This window comes from Staurois parvus, unplaced genomic scaffold (assembly GCF_062004578.1).
Source record: "Staurois parvus isolate SC_StPar_1 unplaced genomic scaffold, SC_StPar_1.0 ptg000466l, whole genome shotgun sequence".
Lineage (NCBI taxonomy): Eukaryota > Metazoa > Chordata > Amphibia > Anura > Ranidae > Staurois > Staurois parvus.
The window spans coordinates 520,932-541,482 of record NW_028318262.1 but is presented as its reverse complement, the minus strand read 5'-3'; the positions used below and the strand labels follow the sequence as shown (position 1 = coordinate 541,482).

Genomic DNA, 20,551 nt, shown 5'->3' with positions numbered 1-20,551 from the left:
TTGGTGCCCACGTAGCTAGTGCCTCTGTGACTGAAGTTGCCAATTCTGAGGGTCATTCTGTTCTATGAAGCCTCTGATTTGGGCACTGGTGGGGGAGCACTATTTCACCTGGGGGAGTTTTCTATACGATTATGTGAAGAGCTATATGCAGGATATTTTACCTACAATTCATGTTGCAGTTCTTTTGTTCGCATTGACATATTATAGATACACATACTGGACTGATATTAGTTTTGTTTTATGAGCACTGCACTTTAGCTTGGTTTATTTGATCTTACCATTTTTTGTATCTAATGGTGTGCTAGCTGTTAGTTTATGGATTTTACTTTTAGCGCAATCTTCATGTCAAAGAGGTAAATAGACCCACCTACACTCATACAACACTTTTTACCACTCCACACTTTCAACACAATTGTCAGCCTGTAGAAGACTTGCATTCAAAGACTTTGTCTTACCAAGATGTATACTTACTAATGGAGGTCCTCCTAAGAAAATAGTTCCCTGCTTTTTAACAATTATGCTTTCATCAGCCATGGCTGGAACGTATGCTCCTCCAGCTGTACAGGATCCCATCACTACTGCTATCTGTGGATGATATTTAAAGTAGGTCAGACAGAAACCAGCCAGGTGGAATGACACAGCATGAAAAACAATATTATTGTTTATTGCACAAATCTATACATATGGTTAAACTGCTCTTTCACCTTTAAATGTGAATTGTATGATACAATGTAGCGCATCACTTTGAAAAGTATTTTTATACACTATATTGCCAAAAGTATTGGAACACCCCTCCAAATCATTGGATTCAGATGTTCCAATCACCTCCATGGCCACAGGTGTATAAAAGCAAGCACCTAGGCATGCAGACTGCTTCTACAAACATTTGTGAAAGAATAGGTCACTCTCAGGAGCTCAGTGAATTCAAGCGTGGAACCATGATGGGTTGCAACCTGTGCAATAAGTCCATCCGTGACATTCCCTTGCTACAAAATATTTTGTAGTTGTATTATAACAAAGTGGAAGCAACTGGGAACAACAACTCAGCCACGAAGTGGTAGGCCACGTAAAATGATAGAGAGGGGTCAGCGCATGCTGAAGCGCACAGTGCGCAGAAGTCGCCAACTGTATGCAGTCTCCATAGCTAAAGACCTCCAAACTTCATGTGGCCTTCGGATTAGCACAACAGTGCATAGAGAGCTTCATTGCATGGGTTTCAATGGGAAAGTAGCTGCATCCAAGCCTTACATCACGAAGTGCACTGCAAAGCGTGGGATGCAGTGGTGTAAAGCACACCGCCACTGGACTCTAGAGCAGTGGAGACATGTTCCCTGAAGTGAAGAATCACGCTTCTCTGTCTGGCAACCCGATGGACGTGTCTGGATTTGGCAGTTGCCAGGAGAGCGGTACTTGTCTGACAGCACTGTGCCAAGTGTAAAGTTTGGTGGAGGGGGGATTATGGTGTGGGGTTGTTCTTCAGGGGTTGGGCTTGGCCCCCTAGTTCCAGTGAAGGGAACACTTAAGGCGTCAGCACACCAAGACATTTTGGACAATCTCATGCTCCCAACTTTGTGGGAACAGTTTGGGGATGGCCCCTTCCTGTTCCAACATGACTGCGCGCCAGTAGAACGCTTTAATCCTTGGGTTTTGTTAGCATTTACAGAGAATGTCTGGGGATAGTACTATCAGCAATGGCACTGTTGGCATGGCAATTTAAAAAGTAGGCTTTGGGACTTTCATTGTCATTTGAGTTTACTATGTCACCATTAGTCACTGCTTTGCAATAGTCATGCAGAACAGGGGTCCAGATTTTTCAGATTTCATAATCAAATGATAGTTCCAGATCAGGAAAATCACTAGGTAGTAGTTAGGTTTAGGTTGCCATTTCTTGAGACTACACCTTTAAAATCCAAGTCAGTTCACAAATCTTGTCCTCACAGATTCAGTTTAGGGGAGCAGGTCCAAATTACTGCAGATGTCAGTTTAAAGTGACCTGATTGTTTAAAAGAAAAATGCAAAAATATTTATAAAAATTAGAAATTTTTGTTCCCTTTCAAAGCCTTCCAAAGGATCTTCACATCTGACATCTTCTCCTGCCGTGTTTTGTGGTTCTTTTCGCTGGCTCCTACATCACTTGACAGGAGGAACCAAATAGGGACACTGGTATCTGACCTGCTGGCCTAGGTAGGTATGAATTGTATTTATTTACAGGAGCATCGTTGCCAGCGATGGGGTTGCTTTTACGTAAGGTACATGATTACATTTTTGGGTTCCTGCTAGGAAATCAGCTTTCCAATTCTCCTTAATATAATTCAGATCATGCAATTATTAGTTGTGTATTGGTTCATTAAGTTCGAGTTTAGTTAAATACATTTTAGCAATTTACATTCCAAATACATTCCAAATATAAGCAAACGGATTAAAAAAAAAATATGTTATATGCTTATATATAATATTCCAATTTATTGAAAATTTTCTAGATAAAGGACTATGTGGTGAAAAAGTACAAGACATACATACATGGCAGAAATATGGGGCTGTCAATGTAGGCAGCCAGTGAAGTCTGAATTCCTGTCTTGTACATATTTCTCAGACCAGGGACTCAAGATGCAGTGCAACCTGGATTAGGGTAACACTGAGTTTGCATCTTAAAAGTAAACCTGTCACAAGAGAATTATAAAAGGATGCTACTGCTGACCATTCCTTCTGAAAATGCTAGGTGCCTGGATTTCATGCTGATGTATTGGCTGCAGTTTCTGAATCTCTGCCCCAGAACAAGTATAAGGATAATAAATTCTGACGCTAAAGCCAGACACAGTCAAGCAACTAGAGAATTTTTTTAAACTTATTTTTAAGGTGGCCAGTAACGGCAGTCTCTGTACTTTTCTCATGATAAGGTCAGATTACCCAATTGCTGACCACTGTATGTGTACTGTATCCTGTATATATACATCCTGTCAGCAAGTGAGAAGTTAATGGCTGAACCTACAGCCATGGGATTGGTGAAACTTTTTATAGCCAGCAATTGGCTGCTGAGTAAAAGTGATTTGGGCAGCTCTGCAGCCAGCAAGGTGTTATAACAAGTGCATAGCTGCAGTGGGCAAACTGAGAAGCAGGGCAGAATCTAGCCTGAGTGATCTGGGGGTGCAGTGAATAAAAGTAAAGAGGCCTGCTTTCCAAACTAGAAAAGAGATACATACCGAACTGCTAATATAATCTGACAGACAACTAATTAGGTAGTGCTAGCCAAATGATGCACACTGCACAACACTGACTTTGCAGCACTATACAGCACACCACAGATAAAGCCGACAGATCTATGGTGGTCATCCATCCTTGTTTTTCTGTCTCTCAGGCCTCCCCCAGGCCTGGACAAAGATAATGCGTTGCATTGACCATAGCATGTCATGGCGAATGGTGGGTGTGGCCTTACTAAGATAACACTGGGAGAGATGTAAAGGGATATACTTAAATAAAACTTGAACCTACTCAATGAATGTGCAGCACACGTATGCCTTAGTCCTTACCCACTATAACATATGCTTTCATTTATATGCCATTGTGAGTCTCACAAACACATATAGAGTACCTCTGCAGACCTCTTCCAGAGCTCACCACTATGCCTTCTTTTCACACCTCATCTCATCCTCCCAGCACAGCTAACCTGTGCACATTCCATGAATTCACAGCTGCTCTATTCGCTCCCGTCTACAGATCTTTTCTGCATCCTCTGTCTACGGCTCACCTCTGTGCCCCATATCCACAAAACACCTCTGATCTCTGCCCCCTTCCATATCTCATTCCTGCATCCCTGTCAACAGCTCATCATCACGGACACCCGTGCACAGCTCACCATCACGGGCACCCGTGCACAGCTCACCATCACGGGCACCCGTGCACAGCTCACCATCACGGGCACCCGTGCACAGCTCACCATCACTGACACCCGTGCACAGCTCACCATCACTGACACCCGTGCACAGCTCACCATCACTGACACCCGTGCACAGCTCACCATCACGGACACCCGTGCACAGCTCACCATCACGGACACCCGTGCACAGCTCACCATCACGGACACCCGTGCACAGCTCACCATCACGGACACCCGTGCACAGCTCACCATCACGGACACCCGTGCACAGCTCACCATCACGGACACCCGTGCACAGCTCACCATCACGGACCCCGTGCACAGCTCACCATCACGAACCCCGTGCACAGCTCACCATCACGAACCTCGAGCACAGCTCACCATCACGGTCCCTGCCCACAGCTCACCATCACGAACCCCGTGCACAGCTCACCATCACGAACCCCGAGCACAGCTCACCATCACGGTCCCTGCCCACAGCTCACCATCACGGTCCCTGCCCACAGCTCACCATCACGGTCCCTGCCCACAGCTCACCATCACGGTCCCTGCCCACAGCTCACCATCACGGTCCCTGCCCACAGCTCACCATCACGGTCCCTGCCCACAGCTCACCATCACGGTCCCTGCCCACAGCTCACCATCACGGTCCCTGCCCACAGCTCACCATCACGGTCCCTGCCCACAGCTCACCATCACGGTCCCTGCCCACAATTCACCTGTGAACCCCCCAACAGCTCATCTCTGCCCCCCTGCCACATTTCACTTTGGCAACACTAAGTCTACAGCTCTCACCTTTGTACCCGACTCCATCCACAGCTCTCACCTCTGCACCAAGCACTCACTCCTTTCACCCACAGTTCTCACCTCTGCACTCAGCAGTCCCCCTTCCCTCCTATCCACAGCTGTTCTTCCCACCCTTCTGCGTTCAGTATCCACTCCCCCATCTTTGCTCCCCTTCCTGTGCTCAGCACCCCCATCCACAGCTCTCCCTCCTGTTCCCAGCACCTATCTATAGCTCTCAAGTTTGGCGCTGCACACTCCAAAACCCTTCTCTCTTCTAAAGCTCACTGTTCCTCCTCCATAAAGCAGCATAAACTCCTCCCAATTAGGCAGCAGCCAGCATGGGATTTTTTCTTTTTTGCACGAATAGCATACCCAGTACTCTCGCACAACGGCAGTGTGCAAGGAATCTTTGCTGGGGGTGGCATTGGCACCCAGGGAACCAGTCAAGAGATGGACAAGTGTCCTGGATGCCATTGCTAACAATGCCCCCGCTCCCGAGTCTCAGCTCTGCAGTGAGGTGATCTGCAGAACAGAGATGACTAGTTGCACCTAGCAACCCACACAGCATACAAAGCAACCTGGGGGGCCACAGCCCACATTAGCACCCCATAGCTCTGGCTTTGCCAAGGAGCATGAAAATAAAGGGAAGAGGAGTATAAGCAGTGAAGGGGCTAATTAAGTGAACCAGTTTAACATTTTTGACCAGTGAAAATTGTGTGTGAGGGCTGTAAGAGCCAATTTACTTCTGAAAATAGTTGCCTGGCTGTGATGTCAAACAACGTGCTTCAGTGCTTCTGGAGTCACTGACCAAGAGTGGGTACGTATACACGAAATTCTTACTTGCATACTTGTCCTGGGTCAGTGGCTCAACATATGTATCCCAGTAGGTCAGCAAGACAACAAAGCAACCAGTATTTTCAGTACGAAAAGACAACAATGGCAACCTCTAAGGTTTTCGCATGAAAAGTTTCCTTTATATAGGACTATAGGACTCTCATCTTACTTCCATGATCAAAACTAGCAACAAAGATCATATCCAGTTACCTGAGAGATCCCTTGTGAAGACATCTTTGCTTGATTGTAGAAGATTCTACCGAAATGATCCCTATCTGGAAATACATCTGCTTGACGAGGTAGGTTTGCTCCTCCAGAATCCACTGCAATGTAATTGTAAAGCCTTGTTAGATAACCTACATATGTTGCACATAAATGATCTAGAACAGTGTTTCTCAACCTTTTTTAAGTCAAGGCACCCTTTATAATTATGGACAATTTCAAGGCACCCTCTAAAATTATGGACAGTCCCGAGACACCCCAAATGTAAAAAAATATTCTAATAGTTTTGTATAACACAGCAACATCCACACACACGTAGGACACCCAACTTTAGAGGTGATTTACTCTTCGAAAGCAAACACATTTTTGGACACTGGTACGGACTAGTATTTCAGTGTTTCTCTTTTCCCTCAGTTTTTCTCCATCGCTGAGCTAATGTGATCCCAGCACTGATGGAGAGGGGCAGGGGAGGGTCAAACTAGGATGCTGTGCAGGCAACCGACATCCTCCTTATCAACTGATGTCATTGGTTGTCAGAATGTCGGCTAGAAGTTTGTAATAGTACACAATGAAAACCTGTGACTTTGTGGAACTAAAAGGCAGACTTGTTCCACCCACTGGCTTGTGTTCAAATTTTAGGAAATTGGTAGACATTTTTCCAAGGCCCCCCTGAAGAAACCTCAAAGGCACCCTGGTTGAAAAAGTCTGGTGTAGAAAAGATCATCATCTTAGGAAAATAGAATAACGGCTGGATTGTTCAACTAATGGTGTCCACAGGAATATATAGAGTATCTAGCAGGGCTGCATGACCTGCTACTTGGCCTGAAACCATGCAATGTCAGACAAAACATGAGAAGGAGGTTATTTCTATGCTATGGTTTCAGGCACTATAATGTGGTTGTAACCCTCTAAAATAAAGATTAAAAGAAGCATATAGCGGGTACTTGCCTCAATCCAAAGCACTTCATATGATTACTGCTGCTCTTTTTCCTCTGCTATTTGCATGATTCAATTCTGTCAGGTTAGACCAGCAATGGGCAAACTACGGCCCGCGGGCCGTATACGGCCCGGCGGACCTTTTAATCCGGCCCGCGGAGCTAGGCTCCCCTCACAGTCCGCCCTGAAGACCAGTGTAGCATGAAAATCTGTCTCCTATGAGGATCTGTCCCCCTCGACGTATCTGCGCATGTGCCGGAGATCGCCGATCGGCTGCTAATGCCTGAAACTGGCACATGCGCAGATATGTCGAGGGGGACAGATCCTCATAGGAGACAGATTTTCATGCTACACCGGAACGGCGCGAGACACGGCAAGAGGAACGCGCGGAGCAAAGGTAAGTGAATTGACACAGGGGGGACTTGGGGACCTAATATGGGGGATGAATTACTATATGGGGGATGAATTACTATGGGGGATGAATTACTATATGGGGGATGAATTACTATGGGGGATGAATTACTATATGGGGGATGAATTACTATATGGGGTGAATTACTATAGGGGGTGAATTACTATAGGGGGGATGAATTACTATGGGGGATGAATTACTATAGGGGGGATGAATTACTATATGGGGGATGAATTACTATATGGGGGATGAATTACTATATGGGGGATGAATTACTATATGGGGGATGAATTACTATGGGGGATGAATTACTATATGGGGGATGAATTACTATGGGGGATGAATTACTATATGGGGGATGAATTACTATATGGGGGATGAATTACTATGGGGGATGAATTACTATGGGGGATGAATTACTATATGGGGGATGAATTACTATATGGGGGATGAATTACTATGGGGGATGAAGTACTATGGGGGATGAATTACTATATGGGGGATGAATTACTATATGGGGGATGAATTACTATATGGGGGATGAATTACTATAGGGGATGAATTACTATATGGGGGATGAATTACTATATGGGGGATGAATTACTATATGGGGGATGAATTACTATATGGGGGATGAATTACTATATGGGGGATGAATTACTATATGGGGGATGAATTACTATATGGGGGATGAATTACTATGGGGGATGAATTACTATGGGGGATGAATTACTATATGGGGGATGAATTACTATATGGGGGATGAATTACTATATGGGGGATGAATTACTATATGGGGGATGAATTACTATGGGGGATGAATTACTATAGGGGATGAATTACTATATGGGGGATGCATTACTATATGGGGGATGAATTACTATATGGGGGATGAATTACTATATGGGGGATGAATTACTATATGGGGGATGAATTACTATAGGGGGGATGAATTACTATGGGGGGGATGAATTACTATGGGGGGGATGAATTACTATGGGGGGGATGAATTACTATGCTTACTATGGGGGAATATTACTATACTTACTATGGATGACACATACACATAATTTATCTACTCTTGGTCCGGCCCCCGGGTCCAATATATGAACCCATTGCGGCCCTCAAGTCAAAAAGTTTGCCCACCCCTGGGTTAGACCAACTTCAAAAGATCCAGGGGATGCGGAGGGAAGTTCAAGCACACAATAGGGGATTGACAGCCTCAGCTGTGCATGTTTTGCTATGAGACTGTGTAGGGGGTGTGTGCCCATTTCCCCCACTCAGGTTTCAGATTACACTCTGCTCCCTGCTCTATGCTGTGCGGTGTGTGGCATCAGATTCCCACCCCCTGCCTCCTAAAGCTCAGAAAAGGTACAACTTATGAAGGAGGATTTTTTTTTCATCTTTCTGTATCACCTGAGGCTAGTCACTTCACTTCAGTTTCAGGGGTATTTCGATTTGCTAAAGAAAACACACCATAACCGTTTACAGTTTTATCACATGGTAAATTTTACAGAGATAGGTACGTATTTCACATTTTTAAAACAAAGTATTGCTTTGAAAACATTTATATACGCTGAGGGCAATAAGTGTAAATGCGTCAAAAGGCAGCATAAAATGACCAATACCAGGGGATGTTTTTAAAAAAAGCAAAAAAAAACTTTATATAAAACACTGCTTTCAGTTATAAGTTGGATTCTTTATCATTTCCTTAAAGGATGCTTTAGACCCCTTTAGGTTTCTTTTTCTTTGTCTGCCTATTTCCAAAAAACTGGTCCAACAGGTTAAACAGTAAAAAAATATCAGACCACAAATACTTTACTTAACTTTATTGAGAGGACATATGGTACAAGAGAAATGCTACCTTGACTGTTAACAAGTCCAAACTCAAAAACATAATATTTAGAGGGACAGAATGGTTAAATAACGTTTTTAAAAATCTTTTGACTCATTGTTAAAGTTGTAGCTGTTTCAGTAAAAAAAAAAAAATATATAAAATATATATATAGTGAGGAATAGAAGTATTTGAACACCCTGCGATTTTGCAAGTTCTCCCACTTAGAAATCATATAGGGGTCTGAAATTCACATTGTAGGTGCATTCCCACTCTGAGAGACAGAATTTTTTTAAAAAATTCAGGAAATCACATTGTATGACTTTTAAAGAATTTGTCTTGCACTGGTGAACATAAGTATTTGAACACCTGAGAAAATCAGTGTTAATATTTGGTACAGAAGCTTTTGTTTGCAATTACAGAGGTCAAACGTTTCCTGTAGTTCTTGACCAGGTTTGCACACACTGCAACAGGGATTTTGGCCCACTCCTCCACACAGTTCTACTCTAGATCTGTCAGGTTTCGGGGCTGTCACTGAGCAACACGGAGTTTCAGCTCCCTCCAAAGATGTTCTATTGGATTTAGGTCTGGAGACTGGCTAGGCCACTCCAGAACCTTGATATGGTTCTTATGAAGCCACTCCTTGGTTATCCTGGCTGTGTGCTTCAGGTCGTTGTCATGTTGGAAGACCCAACCACGACCCACCTTCAATGCTCTGACTGAGGGAAGGAGGTTGTTGCTCAAAAGCGCACAATAAATGGCCCCATTCATCCTCTCCTTAATACAGTGCAATCACCCTGTCCCCTTGGCAGAAAAGCACCCCCAAAGCATGATGTTATCACCCTCATGCTTCACAGTAGGGATGGTGTTCTTGGGATGCAACTCATCCTTTTTCCTCCAAACACGACGAGTGAAGTTTAGACCAAAAAGTTCTACTTTGGTCTCATCTGACCACATGACTTTCTCCCATGCCTCCTCTGGATCATCCAGATGGTCATTGGCAAACTTCAGACGGGCCTGGACATGTGATGACTTGAGCAGGGGAACCTTCCGTGCAATGCACGATTTGAAATCATGACGGCGTAGTGTTCTACCGACAGTGACCTTTGAAACTGTGGTCCCAGCTCTCTTTATGTCATTGACCAGCTCCTCCCTTGTAGTTCTGGGCTGATTCCTCACCTTTCTTATCATCAGTGATACCCCACGAGGTGAGATCTTGCATGGAGCCCCAGTCCAAGGGAGACTGACAGTTGTCTTTAGCCTCTTCCATTTTCTAACAATTGCTCCAACAGTTGATCTATTTTCACCAAGCTGCTTGGCAATTGCCCCGTAGCCCTTTCCAGCCTTGTGGAGGTCCACAATTTTGTCTCTGGTGTCTTTTGACAGCTCTTTGGTCTTGCCCATGGTAGTAGTTGGCGTCTGACTGACTGTGGGGTGGACAGGTGTCTTTAAAGAGTTCAGACAGGTGCTACTAAGTTAGATTAATGAGCGGAGTAGAGGTGGACTTTTAAAAGGCACAGTAACAGGTCTTTGAGAGCCAGAATTCAAATACTTATGTTCAGCAGTGCAAGACAAATAAATTCTTTAAAAATCATACAATGTGATTTCCTGAATTTTTTTTTTTTTAATTCTGTCTCTCAGAGTGGGAATGCACCTAAATGCACCTACAATGTGAATTTCAGACCCCTATATGATTTCTAAGTGGGAGAATGTGCAAAATTGCAGGGTGTTCAAATACTTCTGTTCCTCACTGTATATATAAATATAGAGCTTACCTAGGTATACACATGGGAGATGATTCTGCATTGCAATCTCTTGTGCTCGGAGGTGCTTCTTTACTGTGATGGGGTAGTAGGTTCCACCTTTCACAGTAGCATCATTAGCTACAATCAGGCACTCTATCCTGCAGAGATAAGGAAGATGCTCAGTAAGTGAACTTTTTTTTTTTTCTTTTTTTTTTAATTAATTAAATAAAAACATACCTGACTGAGCTCAGCCCTACCTCTGGTTATGCCCTTGGTTCTCTCATAATCTGTGTGGTTATGACCTCTTTTCTGGTAATTTATATTTGCCTGCTTAGCTTTGGTGAGTGTTTAAATTCTTGACACTCTCATTTATGATCTCCAATAACACTGTTGACACAAACTTCGCAGCCCGGACCTTTCGCTTCCCTTGCTTCCCTTTTTTTTTTTTTTTTTTCTGCCTCTTATCCCCCCTTCTCCCTCTCCCCTTACTCTTCCCCCCCCCCCCTTTTTTTTTTTTTTTTCTCCCCCTCTTTCTCTTCTCTCTCTCTACTATGACTCCCATTCTTTTCCTTTTCTTATCCTTTTCTTTCTTTCTATTCCCCTTTTTTCTTTTCTTTCTCGACAACCTCTTAGTCTTCGATCAGGCTTAGTCTTCATTTTATCCAGGATTACTTGGTATATGGTTAGCTTATCTCCTCTAGGATAGTCAACGGTACTCACGACATCTTCTCTTATACTGCGATGCTCACTTAGCCTCATGATAGCGTACTGCTTTTGGTTTAGGCTCTGAAGGTTCATTTCCTCCATGCTTAGGCCAGTACGCCAATACTCACTTGGTGGAAGTACGCTGTTATTACCTTCTATATTGTACATTTTTGAACCTTGAGTACTACAGGCATATCTCTGCCGTAATTTGCCATGCTTATGTTATCCACAGTGTCGCACTCTACCATGTTGTTCCTTCCTGTATTTTGGTTTAAGCTGTGTCTATGACCTGATTGATGCTGCATGTGCATTTCTTTATATTTTCCTGTAACATGTTGTCACTTCTAAATAAACTTTTATGGAATAAAAAAATTAAATAAAAACACCCACACACACACACACACAAAAAAAACAAAAAACTTTATACTGAATCCACAAAAACCTGCATCTGTCACACAGCAGTTAGGGGACTGACCTGGAATGTAGCTTGTGAATCTTTTTCAGATTTACAACAAACGTCATTTAACACCAAAAGTTTTTCACCTCTGGACTCTAAAACCAGGGTTGTGTTGTCCTACACCATGTAGCCTCAATCATCAGCTCTAATGAATAATTCGTAAAATCTGTGCATGGCAAGTGATGACAGTTTTAGGTAGTAAAGATCTTGAGTGTCATAGGCATAGGTCTAGGCATTGTCCAAAGCATGTCATTATGAGAAGGATGCAGTTGAGGCTTTTATCAATTGCAAACATTTTTTGACATGGCAGCCCCACAGGTGTCCCTGCTGTACAGCGATATTAAAAAAAAAAAAAAAAAAAAAAAAACACACCACCACCTCCAGGTAAACTTTACTGCAGATTCTTGCCTGCTTTTGTTTTGTAACTATTGATAAAGGTCTTCAGAGTAATGTTATCAAACTGTTCTGTTGGAAGACTGACCTTCACAATAAACCAACACTTCTCTTTTACATAAATAAAAAACCTCATGACCCAAATCAGAATCTGTATCCATTTACATCTGCAAGAATCTTAAAAAATATTTAACCAAAAAAGCAAACTCTATTACTTGGGAAGCAGTGAGCCAATCAAATAATCAGGAAAGGTGATTTTTAAGGGGTAACTTATAAACATACTGGGGTTTATATACTAAAGCTGGAGAGTGCAATATCAGGCTCACTTCTACAGAGAAACCAATCAGCTTCAATCCTCAGCTTGTTCAATTGAGCTTTGGCAAAAAAAACCTGGAAGCCGATTGGTTTCTATGCAGAAGTGAGCCTGATTTTGCACTCTCCAGCTTTAGTAAATAAACCCCTGTTTGCAGAGGATCCTCTGTGAACCTATAGAAGGAGAAAAGTATTATTTGAATTTCATGGCAGATATACGAATTCTAATTTAAAAAAAAAAAAAAGTTTGTGTAGTGATTATTTTTGCTGTATAATTTTTTTCATCAAAACTGGCATTTTCCGATTAGTTTCAGGGAATCTCAAGCTTGAACGAAAGATATCTCTTCTGGTTCTCACCTCTCAACATGAAGAGGTCCTACTCTCCTCTTTGGAGACATAATTCAAGCACACAACTACAAAGTGCAACCAGATATAAACTAGGAGCTGTCCAAAATTAAGTAACTGCAGACAGAGGACTATATATACTTATACGACTGTAATAAAAACACATAGAAATATACATATACACACTGCTCATAAAATTAACGGAACACTTTTTAATCAGAGTATAGCATCAAGTCAATGACACTCCCGGGATATTGATCTGGTCAGTTAAGTAGCAGAGGGGGTTGTTAATCAGTTTCAGCTGCTTTGGTGGTAATGAATTTAACAGGTGCACTAGATGGGCAACAATGAGACGATATCCAAAACAGGAATGGTTTTACAGGTGGAGACCACTGACATTTTTTTCCTCACTCATCTTTTCTGTTTTTCATTAGTGTTGCATTTGGCTAGGATCAGTGTCACTACTGGTAGCATAAGGTGATACCTGGACTTTACAGAGGTTTCACAGGCAGTCCAACTCCTCCAGGATGGCACATTAATATGTGCCATTGCTAGAAGGTTTGCTGTGTCTCCCAGTACAGTCTCAAGAGCATGGAGGAGATTCCAGGAGACAGGCAGTTACTCTAGGAAAGCTGGACAGGGCCATAGAAGGTCCTTAACCCATCAGCAGGACCAGTATCTGCTCCTTTGTGCAAGGACGAACAGGATGAGCACTGCCAGAACCCTACAAAATGACCTCCAGCAGGCCACTGATGTGAATGTCTCTGACCAAACAATCAGAAACAGACTTCATAAGGGTGGCCTGAGGGCCCAACGTGCTCACCGCCCTGCACCATAGAGCTCGATTGGCATTTGCCATTGAACACCAGAATTGGCAGATCCGCCACTGGTACCCTGTGCTTTTCACAGATGAGAGCAGGTTCACCCTGAGCACATGTGACAGACGTGAAAGGGTCTGGAGAAGCCGTGGAGAACATTATGCTACCTGTAACATCGTCCAGCATGATCGTTTTGGTGGTGGGCCAGTGATGGTCTGGGGAGGCATATCCATGAAGAGACACACAGGTACCCTGACTGCCATTAGGTATCAGAATGAAATCCTTGGACCCATTGTTAGACCCTACGCTGGTGCAGTGGGTCCTGGGTTCCTCCTGGTGCATGACAATGCATGGCCTCATGTGGCTAGAGTATGCAGGCAGTTCCTGGAGGATGAAGGAATTGATACCATTGAATGGGCCCCATGCTCGTCTGACATAAATCCAATAGAACACCTCTGGAATATCATGTTTCGGTCCATCTGACGCCACCAGGTTGCACCTCAGACTGTTCAGGAGCTCAGTGATAGCCTGGTCCAGATCTGGGAGGAAATACCCCAGGACACCATCCATCATCTCCTCAGGAGCATGCCCCGACATTGTCAGGCATGCATACAAGCACGTGGGGGCCATGCAAACTACTATTTTGAGTTACTGCAATGAAATGTGAGCAAAATGGACTAGCCTGCTGCATAATGTTTTCACTTTGATTTCAGTCCTCTGTAGGTTGATAATTTTCATTTCCATCAAGCAATGTGTCATTCTTACATTTCTAAAAAAAATTACCCAGTCCATATCAGTATAGATATCCAGCATCATATTTTTCCCCATTGAGATCTGATGTGTTTTCAAAGTCCTTCAATGTTTTGGAGCAGTGTGTCTATGTATGTTATATATATATATATATATATATATATATATATACACACACATACACACACACACACACACACACACATATACATACACACATATACAACATACTGATACAAGCTTAAAGGGTAAGTTCACCTTTGGAACATGGTACATGTTCCACTCGTATTTAGGGTTGAACAAGTAACATGTTCCAGCTCCTGCCTCTGCTCCACCCAATCACCCCCCCCCCCCCCAATGACTGTGAGCAGGGGATCCTCTCCCCACACCCACTGTCAGAATTTAAAATCAACAACAACCGCATGGCCATGTGAGGCTCCACCTACATGGCTGTGTCATTTATTCAGAGTCCTTTGAATGAATTTACTACAACTACTGTCAGCCACTGCAAATGACGGCTTGTAGTTCTCAATGAACTATGAGGGCGCTGGTGAATGCCCTTGTAGTTCATTGATTCTTCCTGCAATTCATGAAGGTGCAGGCAAGACAGCTAACCAATAGTCTGCAGGAGCCTGGCATTGCACCAGCAATCTGCTGATCATGGGTATGCCTTACAGGGTGCAGAGTAAAAAAAAATAAAATGCATTTTTTTCACCTACAAAAAAGATGTGCATTTATTATTATTGTTTTTTTTGTTTTTTTTTATAAAAAGGTGAACTTAGCCTTTAAAAAAAAAAAAAAAAAGAGAATATTTGCTTGTGTGTGTCAAGCTTTTACCACTCAGTATTTTCAGAAGTATATCCACATCCATCAAATGAAGAAGTTCAGGCATTTCAAGTAAAAGGTTACTGTTCTTGCTACATCATACAAAGACATTTTAGACAATTGTGTGCTTTCAACCTTGGAGGGGGGGGGGGGGCTAGTTTATTCTAGCATGACTAGGCCCCTGTGCACAAATCCTAGTCCATAAAGATGTGGTTTGACGAGTTTGATATATAGAAGCCTGAGTGTATGCACCTCAACCCAACATTGTTTGAGATAAACAAACACCCTTTAGGGGCCAGGCCTTCCCGTTTAAATTTCTACTCCCCAATGCACTTCTGGCTGAATGGGCACACAATCCCCCTAGACGCACAAATCTAACTTATGGAAGAGTGCAGGCTGTTATAGCTACAAAGGGGGACCCATTCTACATTAATGCCTATGGTTTTAGAATGGGACATCCTACAAGCTCATATAGGCATGATGGCCAGGTGGCCACATAGTAAACATAGGTCTCATGTGTGCCCAATAATACATATATTTACCTAGAACTGTGCACTCTGAGCAACATTCAATAATCTGATCAGACCATTCTTGATGAGTTCTATCGGGTACTTTTTCTGGTGAAACATTTTTGATAATGGAAAATACAAAACACTATCTGCATGGCATAAAAGGACAATAAATAGTGAAGACACCTAAAATAATGCCAGTATGAACCAACCATCACAGAACATGTTCAAAAACAGCAAATGCTCTAAAAAGCATCCACTCTTATTAGATGACAAGGGAGTTGATTTACTAAAGGCAAATATAGACTGTGTGCTTTGCAAGTGCAGATGCACTCAGAGAAAGTAAATGGGGGAAAGCTTCACAGTGGACAGAAAACCCAATCAGGTGCAAGGGAAAAAAAAACCAAACAGCATTTTTGCTTGCACATGATCAGTTGATGGAAATCAGCAAAGCACCACCACATTCACTGAGCTCTAGGGCAAATTAGTGCAACTGCAAAGCACACTGTCTGATTGCCTTTATTAATCAATAATATTTAAATCAACCCCAATGTGTCATGCAGACTCGAGACCATCTTACCCAGATACGCGACCGATTCCAGTGATCACACCTCCAGCTGGAACCTCCTCATTACCATATAACTCGTAACCAGCAAATTGTGAGAATTCCAGAAAAGCGGACCTGGAAAAAAAAAACAAAAAACATTGTTTTAGTTTCAGTTTCAAGCAAAATACTTCACTGGGAGAAGAACGAAAAAAAAAATTATATCAAATGGTTCTTTTCTACTACCCTGAAATAAAAAGGCTTGGTTCTTCAAGGAAGCATGATACGAAGAAATATAATGGTGAGAAAATGCTTGTGAGCCCTAAGGCAACTTATCTGGATTTCTGCATCAGTGCTACCTGTATGTGATCTGATCTTAATCTAAGACATCTCGTACAGCAAACACAAAAGGCATGGAACATAAAGAAAAAGCCTTTGTTGTCTAAAAAACATTAGGGCAAGAATAGAGTTTTCTATTGAACGTATATGGAAGGTTAGGTCTTCTGAAATAATGTGCTGAAGACTGGTCAAACATAGGGCTGTTTTGTCACAGTAACAATAGACATATTTACAGCAACTGAAGACGATATTTGAGAAGAACCTTGTACCAACTGCTTTGCTTTTCTAGGTAGCTCACAGTCATCAAGTCAGCCATACATTCTGTATCAAACAAGGTTTGTTTAATGAGAATGTGAGGCCATTTGTTCAAAAGTTAAATAAAATAAACCTGTCAACACAATATTAATCTGAAGCACACTAGCAAATCCACCAAAACCAAAGAAGAAAATATAGAGGGTAATGGAATGCCATAGTCAAAGACCTGATTTTGAAATGGACAGTTCATGCAAGGAAACTCACAAACATCTTGCAACTGAAGGAATTTCACATGAAGTGCTCAATATGTCACAGGCTGATGGGCATTTATACAAAATACCTACAAAAAGTCATTTTTGCAACAGGGGGACTTAACTACTAAAGCTGTACTTATATGTTCCACAGCACAACATTACCAGCTGTTGATATTTTTGTTGAATAAATGATTGAAAAGGAAAATTTTCTTTGTGTTTTTATTCGAGTAAATTGTTTTTATCTGTATGCACGGTTTGAATAAAAATCTAATGTTTCCATTGGAAACATAAAAAATTCCCATGACTGTAAGTTCTGCAGGGGAAAATGGAAAATTAAGTGACCCTAGTATTTTGCCCTACATGGGCAAAGTAAAGGGCCACGTTAATGCTACTAACACAACATACTCAGAAAAAAGTTGGCAGCTCTAGCTTTATCAGTGTCAATAAACAGCACTTCCTCAGACCTAGATTAAACAAAGACACAATGTAACATGTTGTTAAATTTGTATCTCTCTTTTCATTCATTAGAGATCAAAAGGATGAACTTATGTCTGCAGATGATGTCAGTTAAAAGAAAGAAAGGTACCGGGGCATCTCATGGGGCCCCCTACTGACCCCAGGCCCTCAGGCAGTGCCCAAGTGCTCGAATGGTCAGTCTGTCCCTGGTCTGAATGTATCTTATTACATTCCAATCCTGGAGTAAGCTTAGGAAATCTATAGTACTCATTTCATATAGTACAAGATGTGTTATAAACGTTACTGTGAGAGTTGGACAGGTCAGTCTAGGGAAAATCAAGACATGAATGGCTCTCGTCTTAATGTACATTTATGGATAGCATTAGATATATTCGGATGACAGACCATAAGGGGATCCCTTTGATAAGCTGACGCCCTGTGACATAATGCAAGTAAAGTAAAGGGCCACGTTAATGCTACTAACACAACATACTCAGAAAAAAGTTGGCAGCTCTAGCTTTATCAGTGTCAATAAACAGCACTTCCTCAGACCTAGATTAAACAAAGACACAATGTAACATGTTGTTAAATTTGTATCTCTCTTTTCATTCATTAGAGATCAAAAGGATGAACTTATGTCTGCAGATGATGTCAGTTAAAACACCCTGACAAGTAAAAACGTTTTTTTTCAATAAAATGTTCCTCTGTTTAAACCTTTATTAACCCCTACTCAGCCTTAATTAGTTCCTTAGTCTCCTTCTCTCAACTATTTAGTGTTGATTTTTTTGGTTGTTTTTAACAATTAATATTGAAACTTTTCTTTTGTTAATTTTTTTACACATTTGACATATAGTGACACATTTCTCATTTAAAAAAGTGCAAAATTAAAAAAACAAAAAAACACCCCACCCCCATTATTTCATTTGTAAATAACTCTGCAATGCTTTGGACCAGAATCATAATTATAGCATCATTTTTCTTTTTAAACTAACACTGGTCAAAAGAAAAAAAAAGTGCATTTGCTTACTTTTGTTGCATTTTATTGTCTGAGGATTGCAAAAAAGATAATCATTGTTGCAAGACAATGTCATGAAAAGAAAGCCTTGTGTGTTCTTAAAAAAAAACAATATATGTATTACCTTATTACCTTTAGTAATAATGTTGTTATTGCGGAATTAACAGATCCATAGCAGAGATGTAAAAATTTCTTTTTTTCACCTGACTACAAGTTGGGGGCCTACATAAACCTAGCAGACTACTTTTACTTACATTAAGGCTGACTTACAAGCAGGTTAAAAAAAAAAGGCTATGAAAAGCATCAGACCCTGTAGTGAATGAATACAAAATATGGAATATAGAGATCGTCCATACCCAGGATCTATAAGCCTGTCGATCCTCTCCCTCGGAAGCAGTTTACCTCTTGAGGTATGGAGTGAACGGGCCTTCTCTCCTCCTCCTGTAACAAGGTCATATGTTTAACAACAATCTATGTTTGTGTAGAAGAACGTGAAGTTAATAAAAAATAATGTCAATTTAGAGAGCAGCTATGAATCTGAAATATGATGATCATTGGCAGCAATAAATTCTGTTAGTGACACTTCGGACAGGGACTATGCAAGTAAGGCTCCATTCACACTTGTGCAACTTGTCATGCAACTATGAACATCAAAGTCACATGACAAATCGCAGCCCATTCTTTTCAATGACACCCATTCAAACTGGTGTGACTTAAAGTCGCATCATTTTGAAAGGGTGCCTGCACTACCTTCGTGTGACTTTTGATGTGACTTTGGTCTCGAGAATGTAAAGTCAGATCGAAGTCACAACAAAAAATTGCTCCAAAGTCGCACTGGAAATTGTGCGACTTTGGAGACACACTAATGTGAATGGAGTCTAAAGAAAAAGTCTCAAGCTGTCAGCTATAACATTACCCTGTAATAATATTTTAGAATTAAGCAAAACACAATACCTTTGAAATTTAGGTGGTCTAAATAACTTTGTTTCAATAATTTCTTTTATTTGAATTTTTATAAAATTTACAAAGAGAATTAACCATCTAAATATCTGGAGGTGGAGGAGACATCTAAATGTATATAGATACGGTCTGAATCAGGGGCGGACTGACAACTCATGGGGCCCTCGGGCAATAGGGGATCATGGGGCCCCTGTGTCCTTGCCCACACTCAAAAAAGCCTATGAAAAAGCCGAAGAAAGGTACCGGGGCATCTCATGGGGCCCCCTACTGACCCCAGGCCCTCAGGCAGTGCCCAAGTGCTCGAATGGTCAGTCCGTCCCTGGTCTGAATGTATCTTATTACATTCCAATCCTGGAGTAAGCATAGGAAATCTATAGTACTCATTTCATATAGTACAAGATGTGTTATAAACGTTACTGTGAGAGTTGGACAGGTCAGTCTAGGGAAAATCAAGACATGAATGGCTCTCGTCTTAATGTACATTTATGGATAGCATTAGATATATTCGGATGACAGACCATAAGGGGATCCCTTTGATAAGCTGACGCCCTGTGACATAATGCAGGTTTTTGGGGGTTAAAACAGGTATTGAAGAGGTGATATGTTGCCTCCTCACTTCCTATTTTTGCCCCAAAACCCTGCATCATCACACTGCGGTAATGCAACATGATCTGCATTGGATCCTCTTCGGGGTCCTTTTGACAGATGGTGAGGAGGCAATATGTTGCTACCTCTCCACCTGTTTTAACCAAAAAATCCCACACCATCACATTGTGGTAATGTAAAGCGATCCGTGGTGGATCCCTTTTCAGAGGCTGTTTGACAGGTGGTGAGCAAGCAATAAATTGCCTCTTCCTCGCCTATCAAATGCCCTTTGAAGATTGATCTACTGCAGATCGCTCATCAGAGGGCACTGCAAATGTAAACAAGCCCTAAATGTGATACATATACTCAAATACAATTCAGCAAAA

General features: G+C 41.9%; 1 protein-coding gene across 1 annotated transcript in view; it reads right to left on the bottom strand.

Annotated features, from left to right (window-relative positions):
- Positions 1-20,551, bottom strand: part of MCCC2 (methylcrotonyl-CoA carboxylase subunit 2) — a 103,290-nt gene that overhangs the window by 68,041 nt on the left and 14,698 nt on the right. The window contains exons 3-7 of the mRNA XM_089689015.1: positions 18,977-19,061; positions 16,338-16,439; positions 10,674-10,801; positions 5,705-5,817; positions 472-585 (exon numbers count right to left, since the gene is read on the bottom strand). Coding sequence (XP_089545141.1) covers positions 472-585; positions 5,705-5,817; positions 10,674-10,801; positions 16,338-16,439; positions 18,977-19,061 — 542 coding nt within the window. The remainder of the gene's footprint in view (positions 1-471; positions 586-5,704; positions 5,818-10,673; positions 10,802-16,337; positions 16,440-18,976; positions 19,062-20,551) is intronic.